General features: G+C 37.3%; 1 protein-coding gene across 4 annotated transcripts in view; it reads left to right on the top strand.

Annotated features, from left to right (window-relative positions):
* Nucleotides 1-6,913, top strand: part of fgf13a (fibroblast growth factor 13a) — an 89,198-nt gene extending 82,285 nt beyond the window's left edge. For all 4 annotated transcript variants that reach the window (XM_084950152.1, XM_084950157.1, XM_084950161.1 and 1 more), the window contains 2 exons: nucleotides 328-526; nucleotides 4,941-6,913. In XM_084950152.1, coding sequence (XP_084806278.1) covers nucleotides 328-526; nucleotides 4,941-5,077 — 336 coding nt within the window. In that variant the 3' untranslated portion in view covers nucleotides 5,078-6,913. The remainder of the gene's footprint in view (nucleotides 1-327; nucleotides 527-4,940) is intronic.
* The last annotated feature ends 13,388 nt before the right edge of the window (nucleotides 6,914-20,301 follow it).

A 20,301-nucleotide genomic window follows, 5' to 3' on the forward strand; every position in this document is an offset into this window, starting at 1 on the left:
GAATATAGTATTCAATCTGCCTGTATGTTTTATTAATACTCTTCTATATCTGTCATATCACTGTTATCTATGCTACATTCTTCACTACAGTAAATGGAACGGATAGATTTTAGAAGATTATCATGGCACATTAAAGCAGACGCTTGAAACTTAAGATACAGTTCTTGTCGAACGTGCAGCACATGTAGCATTATTAGGTTTCACTATCAAGTAATTAACTATTGTATTTCATCTGCTTCCATTTATAGATATAGTTTAAATTAACGTTAGATCTCGTAAACTACTGTCCAACTACCTGTATATCTGATTGTCCTCATCCCCTGACAGGAACACTTTACACCGGAGTGCAAATTCAAGGAGTCAGTGTTCGAGAACTATTATGTGACATACTCCTCCATGATATACCGGCAGCAGCAGTCGGGCAGGGGCTGGTACCTCGGTCTGAACAAGGAAGGAGAAATCATGAAGGGGAATCATGTCAAGAAGAACAAGCCAGCAGCCCACTTTCTTCCCAAACCTCTAAAAGGTAGGCCTTTCCAGAGCTTTTACTTTTTACTTTTCAATACTAAGGTTCAGAATATATCTGCTATATGATAGGAACTAGTTTGTGGAATGTATTATCCATACCTGGTTGCATTAATGTTCTAATTGGTTATATTCAAAAGTGTAAGAGGTAACAGTAGCTCAAGCTGGTCACACTCCATTGCAGGCACAATGCGGAGCAAGGCTGACACTTTTCACTAGCAGTCCCCATGCAGGACTGTAAATTCACTGAGAACCCCACCCATAAAGAATATGTATGTGGTAATGTGGCCATGAGCAACAGAGGAAACAGGCCACAGTCCTTTCATCTTTGACAAGACACAGATTTACCTGTCAGAAAGAAGAGAGAGGGATAGACAAAGAGAGAGAAACTGTTTTCTTTTTAGTGAGGCAAAAGAAAAACACCCTGGTCTTCATTTTTTGTCTCAGTAAGAAATCAAAGGCTTGCAGTGCAAAATACTCAAAACAATGCAGAAAAGAGGGCAGTTTCTTTATATTGTTGACTGTTAAGTGCAGTTTAGATCCTGTCATCTGGTTCTGTATTTTTGAGCTTTAAAATAATGATCTGAATTTAGATAATCAAGTTTAAATATAAAAATTTACTTTTAAGGATGTGCCAAAACTATGACACGTGACATATCTTGAGTATGAGGGAGTCTCGCTGAATGTTTACAGCTCTTGTTATTAAGTGTCGCTGATGCAGTTGTGAATTTTTAAAACAAAATTGCAGTCATTTGAGAAATTGCTATGACAGCTTAACATTAATTTTACCAACATAACTCATAAAATTGTCATAAACATGGCAGCATGTCAAACTTACGTTAATACGTTAGCATTATATTACATTAAATGTGGTACGTGGTTGGTTTTACACTGGCTGTTTTGGAAAAAAATTATGTTGTGACACATATTTCTTTTTCCTGTACAGTTGAAGAACTTAGATTGAATATTAAATCAATGGTAGTCTTTTTTCCTATTAAGAGGCATTTCAATTTTTGTAACATACTTCAAAAGCCAGATATTCCCCACATATTGTATTTCACACTAGTCTCTGAAATGCAGTGGCTGGACCAACCTTTTTTTGGGTGGGTGTCTGAAGTGTGATGGTAGTACTGATGATGATAATTGCAGCTTGAACTTGGTTCAGATTGGTTCAGAACCACCTCCTCAAGATGGGGAAATTGTTCATATTCATACATAGTTTGTAGAACTGGAGAGGAGATAGATTGTTGTGCTTAGTCTTGAACTCATCTTTGCTTTGCAGCTCAAATTTCATGTTTGAGATTGTGGCACATCAGATGGTTGCACATGAAACACAGTTATTGGCATATTCTGATGTAATAGCAGGTCTTTGTTCCTGTAAAGTAGAAATTTTCACAGTTCAGTTTATTTTCACTTCAGCTGAGTACACATTTGAAAGCAAAAGACCAAGAAGCTGGTTGGAATGTTGAAGCTTGACTTTGACTGAAAATTTCATTTTTCTGTGTTTTCAGCCAAATTGGGATTCTGCTTTGACATTTTTCATTTTTATTTTTTATTTTTGTAGACAACCTGACACTTTACAAAAATGTTTTTGCCCAGTAATAATAGCTAGCAACAGCAACAAGACAAAATGTTTCAAATTGTCCTTTTTCACCTGCTAAACATTGTCTCTGTCAGAATACAGTCGTGTGAAAGTTTGTTTGGCTCTTAAACTCTGCTTAATTAAAAGTGCATGTCCTTGGAACGTACTTTCGCTGGCCGTATTCTTCACTTTGAACAATTCGATTGTCACACAATGTAAACTTTGCAAATAACTGACAAAAGTGACTAAATGAGGAAGATTTTTACAAGGACTCAGCTGTTATGCACACCTCTTAAAGTCGAAGATATTGTCAATATAAGTGTGCATTTGCTTGCTTTAAGGAAGTTGTTATTGTTATTATGCAATCATAGACAGCATAAAGTTGGCCATCGCTCGGGTGCTGGTGTACCTTACTGGGTTGAGCAGGTGACCTATAAGCTCTAGGGCTATTGCAGATGCCTGGGGTCAAATCTGCCACTCACCCACGTTAAATCCCCCCCTAAAATATTACGTTTTTAATGGCAATAAAGAACCAAATCATAAAACATCCTATACTCCTGGCCACATTCCTCATCTTAACACAAAAGAATACCTTTGTAGTATATGAGGAATTTTGTTCAGTATTTCAGCTGCAGTAGAGTGCTTTATATTCCAGTTTAGAGTTAATTTTTTCATTTCTTCTATTTGCTGAATCGATGGTCCCCCTTCTCGTGTCTTTAGGGAAGCTTCCCCAGCCAGCATCTTATTAAGAACCCATATTTGCCCTCTGAGATCACGATAATAGCTTTTCCCCTTCATTTAACAGGCCACCCAGAGGGTCTCAAACACACTGAAGAGAAATAGCTGGTGAATGACTGGCTTGCTTTATGCTGACAGACAAATACAGAGAAAGAGAAGAATTGAATAACGAGGATAGATCGAGGCTATGTGACACAGTAATTGTAACTGATACCGAAAACTATCGACTGTGGCTGCATTTTAACTTGGAGAGGAAATATAGTTTTTTTTTCTTTTTTTCAATAACAAATATAATATGAGACACTATTGTAATACTCCTTCTTGTGTACAAACTTTAAAGTATCCTGTAGTGCACAATATTTATTAAATCTTCATTTGAATTTCAGATGTAGCGAGTTGATTGGAAATAACTTTGCACTGGAGAATCATTCCCTCTGAAATCATTCAGAGGGAGAAGTGTTACAGGGCACCAATTAAGAATCTGTCTCAACACTGGCGATGACATCTTTTTCAGACATTACTCACTGCTCTTCTGGTTGCAATCTGTGAGCCTCAGCCTACAGCCTCTCATACTGCGTTCCTCTGGATGTAGCGAGTTTAGCTCGTGTCATTTCAAGTCCAAGTGGAAAATCCTCTTAAAACTCTCCCAAAAACTCCTGATACATGAAGCAAACACCTGCTTTTATGTGGAGTAGCATCTACTAGGTGATTTGTTTGGAGAAATGTGAAAAATGACAATATGATTAGTTCTGGGTTTAAATACATAAAATAGCAGAGGTGTTGAGGATAGCAATGATCTAGTACCGTAATGTTGAGGTCAGTCACTTATCACTGTAATAACAGAATAGCCTGCTGTTACAAACAAGACTGGAACCAATCAGCAGTTTCCCAACCGAATCCTCCCAATGATTTATGTTTTTATACAAGGATGGGCACTGGATTGCCGCTGACACAAAAAATGCTGGACTAAGTAAAGTGTCTGAAGGACTGGGTTTGCTGTTTCAGCCACAAACTCCCTGAGGAATGAACATCAAATAGCATGCTAGGCAGAAGGATGTTGACAACATCCTGAAACCAAAGACTATGAACCTCAGATTACTGATATTTCTCCTGAAAAAGGTGCTGTTAAATGCAGACTGGACCAGTGCTGCACACACAGCAAAGCTGAAGCACTAGCAACTCTTGAATTTATAATGTCATGCTGTGAATATAAGATTTTTCTTTTTACTTCAGCACCAAGAGGGTCTACTTGATTCAGCAGTTTGGAGGGAACTATAACGTGGTGCCAAAAATTACTTGGACAGATAAGCTGAGAGCAATCTTCCATAACGTCACAAAATATTAGATGAACAGGTTTTTAATGCATAGAAAAGACTAAGACAAATAAATACATTATTTTGTCATTTAAACAATAATATAGCAGGTAGTTTTATGTGTGTGCAGAAGGATGGTCTCTTAGTGATACTTGAGCTAATTTTGAGCTATTATTCAACTGACACAGGTTTTTAAAATGTAAATCTCTTTATTTATCAAATTTTAAAGTTTATGTGCTAAAATAGTGCAAAAACAATTGTCAAGCATGGCAAGAACAACTGCGGTGAGATCACAGAAAACAAACAGCACAGCAACAACAACATGCTATACATAGATATTATCTGTTTTTTCATACCTTCCTGGGTACATGATGATATTTATGTTTGAAAGTAATGAAAAAAGACAAGTTTTGTATTTCTGGTGATAGGAGTAATTATAGCTTATGATCTGATTAATAAGCTGACTAAACAATTAAACTTTGCTATCCTCCCTAGCTGCCACCTATTACTGCCTGAGACAGTAATTCAGCTGTGGTAGCTCTCCTTTTTTAGGCTAATTGCCGTAATGGATGATGTAATCCAGCATGGTGACAAGTGAGACAGATAACATCTCATGAAATTAATATGTTCGGCAGTATTTTGATCTGGAAATATATTGGTTGTAGGGAGGCTATGTCAGAAAAAACAAGACATTTAACCAGTGGACAAAACACTGCCTCTTTCACTAATATTGTTAAAACATGTCAGTTTGCCTGATTTGCATTTTTCTTGTGTTTTCACAGTTGCAATGTACAGAGAGCCATCTCTCCACGACTTGACAGAGTTCTCCCGCTCTGGCAGTGGCACACCCACCAAGAGTCGGAGTGCCTCAGCAGTCCTCAACGGAGGGAAAGCTGTGAGCCAGAACGAATCAACGTAGCCTGGTAGCCCAACCCAGGCCTGGGGCCGAACCGTGAAACCTTACCTCTAGCAGAGCATGAATCCAAGCAGACTTGTTTCTCCGATCAGCGGTTCAGGACTAGCTAGGACAACAAATCACACATAAACAACCAGACACCGTCAATCAAAAGCACCTATCATCCTGGTCGGTCATCATCAAAACAGCATCAACAGTAAGAAACTTAACAGCACATAGATCATTCTGGACTTAAGGAACTGATTAAAACATTATTTTTGGGCTTGAGGTTTATTGACGACCTTAGACACTCTATTTTTGTGATGATTGCATACCAGTTAGCTCATTTTTATCTTATTTTGGTAATTACTTTACTGTGCACAGTAAGTTTTCTTCATGCAGACACCAAGCCCGCGTGCATCTGTTAGACAGGGACGGGAAGTTAGACATGCAGGTGTTCAGGGCAGTCAGTAATGGTGCTGGCCTACAAGGTTGCAGTGGTACCGTACAAGCCCTGATCTCTGTCTCATCCATGCTTCTGTGAATACAAAGCCTATAAACTCCCTGGTATGGTACAGCCTAGTGCTACTGAGACTGTGGCCAGCCAGATGGTAGCTCTCCTGCGTCCTAGTGCACACGCTCAGAGACTGAGCTCTCTAGCATGGGAAAATGAAGCCTATGTACAACTGACCTGAGATATAAGGGGCAGTGTGGCTCTCTTGCAGTTTTACCTTTTCCTTTATTTTATTTTTTTAAAATTTGGAGATGCCACAGCTGCACCTTAGTTTTTGCTAATTTTCTGAATTAGCTGTGAGATTTTGTTTAATAACTGATTATGTTCCTTCTTGTTCTCTTCCCTTGCCATCGTTAAGCATTTGCATCTTTGTTCATTAATGAAAAATGGTTCCAGCAAACCAAAGACAGAAAAAGAGTGTCCCTTTAAGCCGCTGAAAGCCAAGTCAGTATAAAAGCAAAGCTGGATCTTTTTGTTTTTTTATTGTACATTTTTGATGAGAGAAAGCAAAGGTTTGTGGAAAAAAGAAAAAAAAGGCAAAGGAAGTGATTTTAGCCACTTTGGAGTTGGCAGCGTGCTTGACGTGCTTTTTGATGATACACTCGATGACTGAGGTATGAAACGACTATCCTGTGTCCCCATTCCCTTCTGTTACCACAGTGTCACAATGTCTCTAGCTCTTGTCCTCGTAATCGGTTCCTCCCTTTGTGCTTGTGTCATACTTCGAAACCCCAACCATCCTTTTTTGTCGACTTCTATTGACTGATACACTTCACCATAGGATGGTGAATGACCCTTCCCAGGATGCTTGTTATGTGTTTGAGTAACTTATTGTGGTGACAATATTTTCTATATTTAAAAAAAATACTGTGGACTTTTAGGTGGCTTAACATTTTATAGGACACGTCATATTTGTAAAAGTGAAGAAAAAAAAGATAAAGTCATACAAAAATGAACATCTTCCCTTTCTTGCACTGGGCATGTACAAACACATATGTACAAAAAGGACCCTTTTGTGGGCTATGTACGCTTCCCTTCAGCTACATAACTTCCTTCTGGTACATGCTTCTGGGAGACTTTCTTTTCTTGGTTTCCTCTGGAGGTGGTCTTTATTAGGTGAACCTATCTGTTGCATGGGAGAAGGCAGGGAAATTCTGGTCTAGAGCTGCATGATGTAGGCTATGTGTATTAACCCATGTTGGATCATGTGTTCCAAACTACCAGACAGATACTCTGATAAAACAACATATACAGGCAGACATTGTGGCTGTCTGATAACTTCCAGTTGTTTATTATTTGTTGTATACACAAAAATGCACTGAATAAAATATTTATATTAAGATATACTTTTAAAATGTGTCAGTCCTCTTCTTTGTTCAGTCGTTTACTTCATTTATTACACTCATTAGCTATTGCAGTCATACAGAACACTAGATTGTTACAATTAAACAATAAATCTGTGTTTTATTGTACCCAGAAATACATTCACCCTTGAGAAACTCTTGAACATAAACTAATTCCTGGCATCTTTCTTGTCTGTGAACATCAATGTGTCATACATAGGTGGAAAAAGCCTTTAATTGCCTCTGAGTGTTACACAGGCCTAAAGGGCTTATTCTATCAAAAATAAATCAATATCTCGTCAACGTGGTAGAAGACTGGGTATTTGGAAATTGCTTCACAGCTGTAACCTTTCCTGTTGCCTGAATAAGTGCTGGTTTAGCTGAGTAAAATTATTAGGTAAGTAATACTGCGTTTGCCTTTTTCCAAGGAGCTAAATATGAGTTGGTCATAGTAAAAATGATTCAAAAAGTCTTTACTTAATATTAATAACAATAAAATATCCATCTATCCATTCTCTTCCACTTATCCTTAACAGGGTCGCAGGGTTGCTGGGATAATCACCTAAGGCAGTTAAGAAAACTAAGTTAGGGAAGAATACTCCAAATGACGGCATTACGGTGTGTTAACCTACCAAGTTTATTTGTATTATGATAAAACCACTCAATATGAGAAATGGCATCTTGCTTAACATGGGGTCACATTCCTCTGATTGCAATGTCGCATGTCAAGATTTTAAAAATGAACTTAAAGAAATTCATACTCTGGGATAAAGTTTAAGTTCTGTAATTATACAACACTCCAGGAGCAAACAAGACTTTTTCTGGTTATCACAGCCTATTGTTCATCTTCAGAATAAGCTCTCTCGTCATCCTTGGAGTGTGAGTGTTAAAACAGGCATCAGTCTGGTCTTTGGAGACTACCTCATTACGCCCATTGCCATCAGAGACAGGAGGACTAATAGGCTTCTGTAATATGGGCCCTGATATGAGCGACTTCATCGTTCATGTAGTTTGACATCCCCCTACTCCCTTCATTTCCTTTGCCCATCTCTAGACTCCATTCATTAGTATGGGACAGTCCAATTCATTAACGGAGGCTTTGTTCAGAGATGTTGATCTGAAAAGAAGCCACTTTCTCTCTTTCTCTCCTTCGCAGACCAGTTACTCTTATTTTCACTTGGATAGACTGATAAGTCTGCATGGAGCCCCCCCCCAAAACAGAGCAATGCATGTGTCTAATTCAAACACAGCCACACACATATAGACTTCAAGCAAAGCCATTGCCACTTCAGTGTATAATCATTTGAGATTGTGAGTGAGATCAGGCAGAAATATTCTGTCACGAATCAGGCAGAGCTGACGGAGCTGTGATATATGTGATCACCATGTACCTGTGAATGCTATAACTCATTACCCTTTATCACTTCCACCGCAGGCTGACTGGCTTCCTTTTTCTCACCCAGTCTCTCGTTTCTGTTGGTCTTTGTCATTTCCATCACTATTGTACTGTCGCTCAGTTTTAATTCTCAGGCAAACATTAGTTACCCAAACAGAAATTAAATGAATGTCACTATAATGTGCTTCATAAAAACCTAATGGCAGGGCCACAGTTGTTCTTGTAATGCTATTTGTTATTAATGTGCATATTACTGGTTACTACTCATTAGTACTTCAAAATAGCCATGAAAACCCTACAAAACATATAGAAGATATGCATTGATCTTTAGATTTACCAGTTTTATCCACTTTCTTTCGTAACCAAGGTTACTAAAGAATACGTGTGTGGCGGCTCGTTTATTGGGTGGGGAAAAAAAATTCTACCCAGTCAGGAAGCCAACACATGAAATTACTCTTATTATCAAAGTTCTTTTTTTTCTCCTTACATTCTGCACACGGTGTTACTTACAGCAAAATGAGTTAAGTGCAGCAAAGACAACTGAATTTAATTGACTCGCTGGTGGAGAAACCTCCCACGAGGGACAGCTGCAGCTCCTCGTTCTCTGTTTGTCATTTTGCTGTGGACAATTTACAAATCGTTCTCAGTACAATTATTTGCAGATGAAATGGGTAAATGGAAGTTATGCTTTGTTACGAAGTGGTCTATTTTCACGTTAACCTTTATTTATAAGTTGAAATTCCTGAGAACAGACTAAACCAAAACAAAGTAAGAAGAAAACTGCAGATAACACACTTGAATAATGCTAAGCTATATAGCTCCAAACCCTGGCGAAATGTTATAGAAAAGTAACAGAAAAATAAATACATCTGCTAGCATGAGGAAAGAAAGTTGTACATAAGACCTTCTGAAGAAAAACAGCAGAAATGACTGACACTTGGGTTTAGTCATTGTAAAAACACTATATAGTCCTGGCATGTATGCCTGAGCTTTCACATGAAAAGCAAAACAAAACCCAAAAAGTGTTTATCAGGTGGCAACAGTTAGAAACATAAGCTGACTAACATTCTGCAGGCCTTCAGCTCATACAAGGAAAAAGCGTCAGGTCGAGGAATTAAATAGAATGGAACGCATTGCTGCTAACCCTCAATGTGCCAAACCTGCCAGGCCCTCAGCACCTCAGTGCCCTTTGAGAGCAGAGAATCCAAATAGAGTTGGCTGCTATTTTGTCCCTCTAAAAACCTCTCTTCCATCATCCTCCCCATGTGCCCTGGTAGGCGCAGGAAAAGCAACAACTTCATTCTCAACATTTTACCCTCAGCAGAAAGTGTCTCACACCTCGGCTTATCAGTGCTACCACCGTATCAGAGCACCAGGGATAGAAAAGACAAAAAAGACACACTGCCCACAGAATGTACGCTGAGAACACCCACTACAAATAGCACCAGACACCACCATTAAAGGTACAGTGTTGGTATTGTGTAGCGTCTTCTTCTTAATTTTATTTAATATGGATTGTTTATGGAGATAGGAGCTGGAAAATGGTAAAAGTAAATTGGTTGGATGAATGCACCACCTCCAGTCAATGGTAGCAGATTCAGTCAGCATTTCTTCCTGTTAAAAGGGAGTTTTTCCTTCTCACCATCACCAAGTGGTTGTACATAGAGGATCATCTGATTTGTTTCTTCTTTTCTTGTTTAATATTATGGGTCATAGTTCCTACAGAGTGCTGACAATTTACAGTAGTTATGCTGAATGCCAAATTAGATAGAAAACATAACTCCTTAAAAGTAATATTCCCAAGTTTTGGTGTCTAGTACACTGACATCAGCAGACAGTTGTAACGCCTTGGTGGGGCTTTCTCTTTTCCCGTCACACTTCTTAAATATGTTGAACCATTTTTTTTGGTTTTAATAAAGTCAATAAATCCACATCATGGTCATTGTTCAATTAAATCAAATACAGAGATCAAATGCAAAAGAAAGAAAGAAAGAAAGAAAGAAAGAAAGAAAGAAAGAAAGAAAGAAAGAAAGAAAGAAAGAAAGAAAGAAAGAAAGAAAGAAAGAAAGAAAAAAAAGATATTACTTTCATACTTTTAGTTTACACACTTTTTTTTTTACAAATTATTCTAAGATTCAGGCAGCTCTTTAGATTTGTATTCAAACCCTTAATATCTTACAGTAGGTAGATGACCTGAGTTAATCTGGAATTACATGAACAGAAAGCTAATAGGATGATCTTAGTTACCAGAGCAATTCTGGCAAGTTCTTAAATAACCTTGGACACAACCACACCTACCGAATATTACCGGAAAACTGTGTTGCTACTTTCAAGGCTAGCAAACAGGGAAATTGCATCATCATCTAAGCTTTTAGTTACAGCATAATGCATTTTTTCAGAATTAGATAACAGAATTAGACCACACAGTATGACAAATTACACAAAAGCTGATGGGAAATCCATTTTTTAAAACCCTTTGTCCCATCTAAGCAATGTTTGTAAAATCCAGTAATGGTGTATTAATTTGCACATCTGTCTGCTGTACATCATGACCTTCTGGATGTTTTACCTGGCATCATTTGCACTGGGTTTATGTTTTGCACGCAGTCCACCTGTATGTCAAAGACTGCATAATACATTATGAGCAATTAGACTAAAGAGAAAAAAGATGGTCAATGTAGCATCAGAAAAGCTCCAAAGCAATTTAACCCACCAAAAAGAGTCACATATTTCAGTCTCAGTCAGGAAAGTCAGATTAACATAACCATAATCCAGACAAAGAGAACAATCCATTATTTCATGAATAATCTCCAGTTAGTAACACTGAGCAGCTTTGGATGTGAATTAGGGACAATGTAAGGAGAAACAATGTTTGGCCTGCCACACAGTCACACCATATTATATGTGCATACATGTGTGGGTGTGAATGTTTGTTCCAAGAGGTAAATGCACCAGCTAGCAAAATACCTGATTAGTTCTATAATAGGAAGAAAACTGGAGGCGCCAATGTTTGCCAACCTCCCATGTACTGCTGGGGTTATCTCCTTGTTTTGGTCATGCCAGCTGGTCACAAAATGTAAGTATTTGTGTTTTTAAAGTGTTTATAGCAGCATAGGAATTTCAATTTCAATTTGAAAATGTGTAATAGCGTAGGTTTATTTTAATTATAGTCAGCATTAACATAATTTTGGTCATTTTTTTTAATGCTGGCCAGGTTAGTTTCACAGCAGTATTGGACTGTCACCTCACAGTGATATACTCCATGGATCCTTCCCTGTGCTTGCATGGGCTCTCTCTGGGTACTTCAGCTTCCTCCTCCAGTCCAAAGACATGCATGTTAAATTCACTGATGATTCTCAATTGTCCATTGAGTTGAAGTAGATGAAGGCTTAAAGCATATAGAATAAAACACCACATGAAAAGTGCTTTGAGTCATCAGTAAAATGTGAAATGCTTATATAAATGGGAGTTGATACCGTTACTTCTATAGCTTATTTAAAACTGGCAGTGAATGGCATTTTGGAACATTTGAAACATGGAAATTTGAATTTAGTTTAAAGCGTGCTACATGCAGCTGCAACAACAGAGTACAGGTTTCTGGCATACCTATTCTCAAGGCACAAGGAAAACTGGATTAAGTCTGAAGGGGATAAAAATCCAGCAACACATGCACAAAGGATAACTTTATATAAGCTGTAAATAAAGGTGGTACATTTCACTTCTTAAGGTTTGACAAAGTCCTCATTAATATGATTTTATATTCCCAGCTTTAAGATATTATAAGAGCGCTCTTTGAAGTGATTTAAGAATTAGTTAAAGTTAACTTAAAGTAAAAAAAAAAAAAAGTGGAAATGGAACAAATAAAAAAGGGACAGGAAACCCACATAAGGTCAATACACATAAGGAAACACTAGTTTAGCAATTAATCCACATGATCTTCTTGTTGTTGCATGTGATTAGTATGTGATCACTAAATGCCTGGTATCATTTTTGCACAAAACCAGCAAAAATGTAAATAAATTACAATATTTCCTTGTGGCTGTTTTGTCTCTTCGTCTATTAAGGTTAAAGTCTAGAGACAGTTTCTATCTCCAGCTCATTAAAAATGCATTTCTCCCTGAAGGATAATTAAATGTCAGTGGAAAATGTTATCTGGCATGAAGCTCTTCCTCTTTAAACTGAGGAACTGACACCAAAGCCTGATGTTTCTTGTCAAAGATGTTAGATCATCTTTTTGTGCAGCTAATTAACATAGCACTTTGCCTTTAAAATGTATAATACCATCTTTTGAAGGCCTGATTTTATATACATTAGACAATCTTTAGAAGACCTATTTTTATGTACATTAGACAAAATGATTCTCAAAAGGTGTGATAATATACATCTTTTAAATTATGCACAGTATTAAACAATTAAAAAAGATGGATGCTGGATGTAACATGTTACAAAGCAAACACATTATTTTCATCGCATTACATTTTTCATCAATGCAGTAAAATAACAGGTTAAAGTCTGTAATATTTTTAACAGTTAGCTTCATATTTTTTACTTTGTTTCACGTTTCTGAAGTAGAAACACTGCGCTGATCACTTTAAAGTCATTTTGGACTGGCTTTCAACTTTGCTTTGTGTTGTCGGCTTTGTGTTCCTAAATAAACACTAAAAGAAAGATTGTATGTGTGTCCTTATCCAGATAGGGATTTATGTCGGTGTGCGACAGTAGCCTAAGGTTTTCATTGTTAACTAGTAATTTTGTAACAATGCATTTGAGATGCTTTTACGGAGGAACGAGAAAGTAATGAGTAATGTAACAAATTACTTTCTTCAACAAGTAACATAAATAAGTAATGCACTGCATCACTTTTAAGAAATGTAACAAGTGATATGTGATACAGTATCCTTTTGAATAAGAAACCCAGCATTGACTATATCACAACAGGGGACATAATGGATAAAAGACCAGCTATATTTTTATTCCTGCTTTTCTTTTATTGTCTGGTTGTTGTGAGAGTTTACGATTACATGGGAAAAACAACACATAGTTGTTTGAGAACTTATGTATGAGAAGTGGATCAGAAACATTTCATCCACTTTGATATTGCAGGTTCAAATAGCAACCACTATCCGAGGTCATGTCCTCACTGTCTTTTGTCTTTTCAGGCACTCTCCTCCACACCGTGCCAAGAAAAAAGATGTTACATCATTTTCTTAAAAAAGATGTGTGAACATTTCATGAATATGGCACATGCTGAAACATTTTTGTGAGGTCCATGTGAATATAGTATGCAATTAAAACTCTTCTTGTGTTGTATCCAACAGATATTGCTGTCTTCGGGGCTCTGTGTAAGCCTCTGGAACACTTTGCAACCAGATTGCTATATAAATAAATTTTATCCATTCTTACATCATCAATTATTTTTCTGTCTTAAAGTCAATTTTGTTTGTTTGTTGTTTGTTTAATTGGATTCATTCAATAGCTGTCCAAATAACTGGCATGAGGTGTTATGCAACTGTGGTACATTTGAAAAACAAAAACAATCTTCCATTTTTTTCTGTCACTACTTCTTTACCTGTTCCAGCTGGAGTTGCTTCAGTACAATGAAACACACATCAATCAAACCGGTCATAGAAAGCCAAGCCGAGCCCTCAGGACCATAGGAAACACTTGGCTCACTATTCCCATGGTTAACTACTCACTTTGTCATCTCCATCACTGTGAATCACCCCTTCTTATTATTAAATTTCCACGGTCAGTCACTCATACAGAACAAAGTATATTAAAGATGTCATTAGAGTCAAGAATCAACTATTACTCATTTCTTGGTGTTGTTTAAGTTAACAGAATCCATTTAGGATGATGACATTTAATCTGCATTTTGAAGGGATGTGAGTAAACCTTTCTTTTACATTCTCCTTGCATCAGTGACCACCCTTATTTTCTTTATGCAACATGGTTTTCCCCCTTCCTCCTCTCTGTCTCACTCCTTTCTCCCCACTGCTTATTTCCACGTGCAGGAGGGAATCCCAACTCTTGCCTCACTGCAGTGGATGAGGTCAGGTGTTATGTAACTAGGAGTGAGCGAGTCAGGCAAGCAGCACTCACCTCTTTTATAATGCAGCCCAGCAATAATAAGAGACTAAGAATTGGCATGCAGGGAGCAGCTGCATCCAATATGCATTAAACCTGCAGCATAAATGTATTCTTCCTCTATTCTGCTACTTAATAGCACAGCATTTGGTAAACAGCTGTGTGAGGATGTTTTTGTTGGTCCTCCATTACTTCTATTACCATGGAGCACATTTATCAAATTATATATGAGACATAAGGAATAAAAAAAAAAAAAGCAAAAAGTAATGACAACTAATCCAATCTAACTGTAAGATGCCTGATCAGACAGATGTGAGTGGATATTTTCAGAATATCTGAGAAAAATCACAGAGTGAGGACACATTAAATGTGTCATAATGTTTTGATATCACACTGAACATTTATCAGTGGTAAACAACAAGACTAAAACAGAAGATGCTGAAGATGCCATCTATGATGCGTGTCCTAGTCAAAAAAAAAGTGCAGCTTTAATATCCTGCAGGACTGACATGCACAAGATGAGGTCAGGGAATTAATCAATACTGCTGCCCTTATCATGTTGGTGGAATAGGCTAAGAAAAAAAACACAGTTTGTGATATCTATTTCCTCTTCTGCATATAATATCCTTGCAGATACGTGGCTTTGACATCAAATATATGGTAGGAGAATGGTGTGAGGATTTAAAGACATGAAAGCTGAGGGGGTTTACAGTGAAAAATGGGCAAATATAAAGCTACATCCAAGGTTATCCTCTTTTTTTAATCACAGGCTGGCCATAAGAATCAAAAGAATTCTGTAAAGGCAGCAAGGATATTGCTGGTTTCCCAACTCAGAAAAAAATCTGCTGTATCTGTACCATCATAATCCCTGTACTGGTATTAGATGTGTCCACCAAAAAGATTAAGAACATTAAGAAAGGAAAACAAACACATCTATAGATATGAAAGAGAATACTAACTCAGTATGACTCTCATTACAGCTATGACCTTTCAAGAAAGAAAAAGTAGTTCTCAGTTTTCAAGTAGTGCCTTCTTACTGCTGATGAGTTTCATCAACAGATTTTTCCACTGAATTCTCTTTCCCTTCTTACATTGGCAATACTTACTTGATTTTGGATATCGCTGATGTTTTTAATATTTTGGTTAAAGTTATCAAATCAAAACCCAAACTTAAAGGTAAAGTACTCACTTTAATAATGGGAAATTACTAAAACAGGATGTAACAGTTACACTTTTTAGTAACTGTGAGTAATAGCTAGCCCATACTTAAGCTTGGTCCAGTCATGATGCCTGGATTATTAGTACTGTTGATCCAAAAAATTACAATGACAGTCTTTCCAACCCATTTATTTTGAGCTCTTTCATCCCTCAATATTCTACACTGTTTCCCTCCCCCCTTTTCACATAGTCACAATGACTTCTCAGTTTCTCTCATGGCTCTCTTCTCTGCTATCTCCTGCTCTTATCTCTTATGCACAATCACTTTCTCTCTCCCTCCAATTGCAGCTTTGTTGTGCTTTCTGTTTCATATTATTCTTTTCTCGCTGAGTGACTGTCTCTGCTTATACAAGTGGTGTACTGCTGTGGAAATAGCTTTCACACTATCACTCTGACTGATAATTTTATTTTGATTTGTCTTGTCAACAGTGGGACTTAGTATAAATGATGAACTTAGATAGTGAATAGTTATGCACATACTCAGACCTCCTCTTCTTCTTTTAGATGCTCCCTAAGGTCACCACAGTAGGACATCTACCTCCCTTTCACCCTATCTCTATCACTCTCTTCTGTCACGTGAACCCTCTGCATATCCTACTTCACTACATCCACGTAGTCTTCCCCATTTCCTCCCGCCTTGCTGCTATCCTTCTGTCACAGGTCATCCCTGGCACTAATCTCTATAGTTCTCCATCAACACTCTCAAAGGAAACATCACATCTGTGGTGGTCATTCTCAACATGAAGCCATAATTCTGCTCTCTCTTTGCTCTCTCTTCTTAGCCTAGCTACTGTGATAGCCCATGTTCTTTAACTATGTTATATAATATAAACTTTAGAGGAATTAAAGGTTAACTCTTTCCCAGCTTGTTCTACTATATATCTGGTTCATCGGCTATGCACATTGTCCTGTATTTCATTCAATAGCATGTTTGCAATTTATCAAATCTTTTGAGTGTAAGTTTTCAGCATTCTGCTGGAAGGAACAATCCCCATGAGTGCATACCACTCCTACAAACAATGAGGGGATTTAACTACTGAAGCATACTAAGGCTGGATTTGTTACATCAGGCAATACTTTCATCACTGCTTGGCCAGGAAAAGAATTACCTGTGATTCTGGGGGATTCTGTGGCTACATTGTAATGAGATGATGTAGATGGAGTTTTTATAAATTTCACTCATCGCTATATAAATGATGTTTTACATAACCAACTTCTTTGCTGACATTTCTGGAAATAATATGTTCTATCGTTTAAATATGAAACAAGTTTACCACAGGCTACAGCAAGATATTAAAGGCCTGCTGATAAGGTTATCAGTCTTGTTTTTTCTAGTATTTTCTAAAAACAACACTGGTGTTCTTAGACATGTCTACTCTTATGGGTTTTCATCTTGAAAGAGATAACATTGTTTTGAATGCAGTGTTCGTTTTTGCAAGTGATTTGTAAAGTACTGAGTTTTGTGCATGAGTTACTTTTGTTCCTTGTAACAGTATTATAATAAAGTGGATGTATTTATTTGCAGAATTAATTAAGACACACACTGCTTTGCCAAAACGCATAACCAAACTTCAGCGCTATCAAACATTGGGCTATAAATGGCCTGTTCCTCAACACTAAAAAATACAAATAATGTAATAAATTTGTAAAGTTTCCATATGGTATTCTAGCTATAACTGAGAGGGAGAAAAATCAATTTAATTGTAAAATATAAATAGAGATATTTACTGTTTGCCTATAGAAGTTTTGGCTTTAGGGTTAGGGTTACATCAGGGAATTAAGGGTTGGGTTAGATTTTTAAGGGTTGTAGGTTTAGGGTTAGCATCTTATATCTGACAACTGATCCTGCAATGCAAACACAGTAACTTGGTCTTGCAAAACTGCTCACATGAAATAAACTACTAGTCTTTTCCCTTTCATTACTGTTTTACTGTATTTATTTATTTAAATATAAATTCTTTGGTACCTGTTGAGGTGTTGCCACTTGAGGCCTCTTTCTACTAGTACCTGTTTGGCTCAGCTTGACCACACTCAGTTTTTATGGTTTTAAATTAGGTGGTAGTACCTGGTACCAGGTACTTTTTAGTATCTACTTTGCTGGTGTTCCAAGTGACCTGAGTTGAGCCGAGAATGTGACATCTACAGCTTGCATGCCACTGATTGGCTGGGGAGCGATGTCACTGAATAAGTCATGAGAGCAACACCTTTGCAAGAATCAAACACGCCAGTTTTGAAACCTGGCAAATGGCCAGGTAAATGGCTACACACACTAACACCATGGTATAATGATGAGTTCCATCAGTTTAGTAGCAGGTATACCATCACGTTGTTGTGGTGTGTTTTTATCACATACAAATGAGATCACAGGGCTTACAACAAAAAACATACATTTGAATTTCACTGTGAAACAGACTGAATAGGTCATTGACCACATTTTTAAACGTACATTATAGTTTGCGACAACAAAATAAGGGACACATTTTTAAAAACTATTATAAAATTAGAAGAGTGAAGGTTTTTCCCACTGTACATCAGTGCCTCACCATCACCAGACTGATGGCCTCTGTCATCCCTCATCCACTCTGCTCCATCCCAGTCTTCAGCCATTCACCTTCTTAGCTCTGCTTCTGAGGCCTGATTCAGTCGGTCTGCTCTGGATTTCACCCTTTACTTGCTTTCGATTAGTTTCCCACAGTCTGTACTGTGCTTGGTTGAACTAAGGTTCCCCACTGCTTTGTACAGACAGCAACCTGTCCGCTTTCCTATTTTCCATTCTGCTCGACTTTTCCCCAACCATCCCAGACCCATTCAGCCCTGTAATAATTTTTTGTCCATTATCTAACTCTAGCCCTATATATTTATCTATCAATGACATCGAGCTAGCACTGGGTCATGATATAGTGGCCTTCATTTCTAAATTTGTTTAAACTATACGTGTTGCTGAGCAACCAGGCTTGCTGTGACGGCTGAGCAGAGCTTTTACATCAATTTCTATGAAGGTCAAAATGACTGTCATCAAATCGTTGTCATTTTTTTCTTTGTAACCCACACAGACCCAAAATTCACCAGAGGACGAATAAACCCATTTTAGAAAAAGTCACAAAATACATGATAGTGTTTTTTTCTAACAGAATTACATAATTTTAAAATGCCAAAAGAATCAAAATGACCATCTTATTGAGTCTAGTGTTTTTCCATTTTACCAGATGTCACTGAAAAGCAAAGCCAAACGTGATTGATAAAGCTGGTGCATGAGGTTGATATATCTTAACACACAAAAAAGGGGGGTTCAGAGTTTGGTCAGTACCTACAAAAAGTGGTTAAATACGGACAGCTGAAGGGTCATGGGCTCATTAATGCATATGGGGAGCAAATGGCGGTACAAGTATATCTATGAAGCAACAGTCTAGCCAGAGTACTCAGGCTGACCCCTGTCTTGCTCTGAAAATGCTTTTAAATGGTACACAAACGTCATCACTAGACTACGGACCATGGCTGTATCACATTTTCTTTGACATCATCCTGACAGCCATGTGCATTTATCTGTGGAAGAGATGCAGCAAAATGCACTATGGGAAGGAAACAAGTGACCCAAGGCAGCATGACTGAGGATGATGTTCTGCTAGAAAAGTCAGTTTTCTGCTTTCATGGAAATGTTAGTGTGACATATTCATAGAAAACTGCAGATCCCATACAAATCCCTTGAGTTTCACTGGCGTTCCCCAAAGGCAGGAGCCTCTTTAAACCCCATGCTGCATGGCAAAAATGATTCAGGATTGGCTTGAGAACTTGTTTTGATATCACAAGGGGGAACTACAGAATTTTAGGCACAAGGTTTAAATGCTACTCCTAAATGGTGTATCTGAGGCCATACACTGTTTGCTAACGTGTGCCTGCACGATGATAATCGAGTAAAATGACTGTTTCATCAACTTGAGAGGGAAAGTGAGAGGGAAAATCTTTCCAAATATATAAAATGCTGAAAGTAGTCGCTTCAAATGACTTTGAAGTCAAGCATTCCTTTGCCTTTTCAGTTATTTATCATGTCTCTATTATTGATGTGAGGGTTAAAATGTCTCACCTGTGCCAAAATGTTAAAATAAGTAAATGTGTAGTTTTAAACATTGCTTGAAATCAAAGTTTGTAGTAACATAGCAGTAATCAAGCTGTTTAGGCTTATGATTTTTAGGTAGCTCAACCTTTACAAATAACACACAAAAAAATGCCTAACAATCAGTATAAATAGCTCACATAAAATTGTTATGGTCAGTATTTAAAAAACAAAAAAAGTGTTTGTTTCAAAATGACACCTATTACTGAGAACTTGTAAAAATGTAAACCATGTTGAAGGAATGTAATAACTAATTAAATAATTTACTGTCTAAATTACTTAATTAATATAAACCAAGCTGATTTAATTACATGATATCCCACTAAAAATATCAGTTAGTCTAATATATTAATATTAATTTACATGGACATCACACTCTTATTGTTTAAGTTGGCCCTTTGAAAATCCTAAACATCAATGACCTCAGTACTACGATGGCAGCTTAATCCCGCTGAACCATTCTTTTTTTTTTTTTTTTTACACAGGATATGTACATAGAATATGTTTTTAGTGAAATATCTGATCTTGTATTTGCATAATGCCATTCAGTGTTTACGTTGGGAAGCAGAGAGTTTAGCT

This window comes from Perissodus microlepis, chromosome 2 (assembly GCF_051167445.1).
Source record: "Perissodus microlepis isolate ML-2025 ecotype Zambia chromosome 2, ASM5116744v1, whole genome shotgun sequence".
Taxonomy (NCBI): Eukaryota; Metazoa; Chordata; class Actinopteri; order Cichliformes; family Cichlidae; genus Perissodus; species Perissodus microlepis.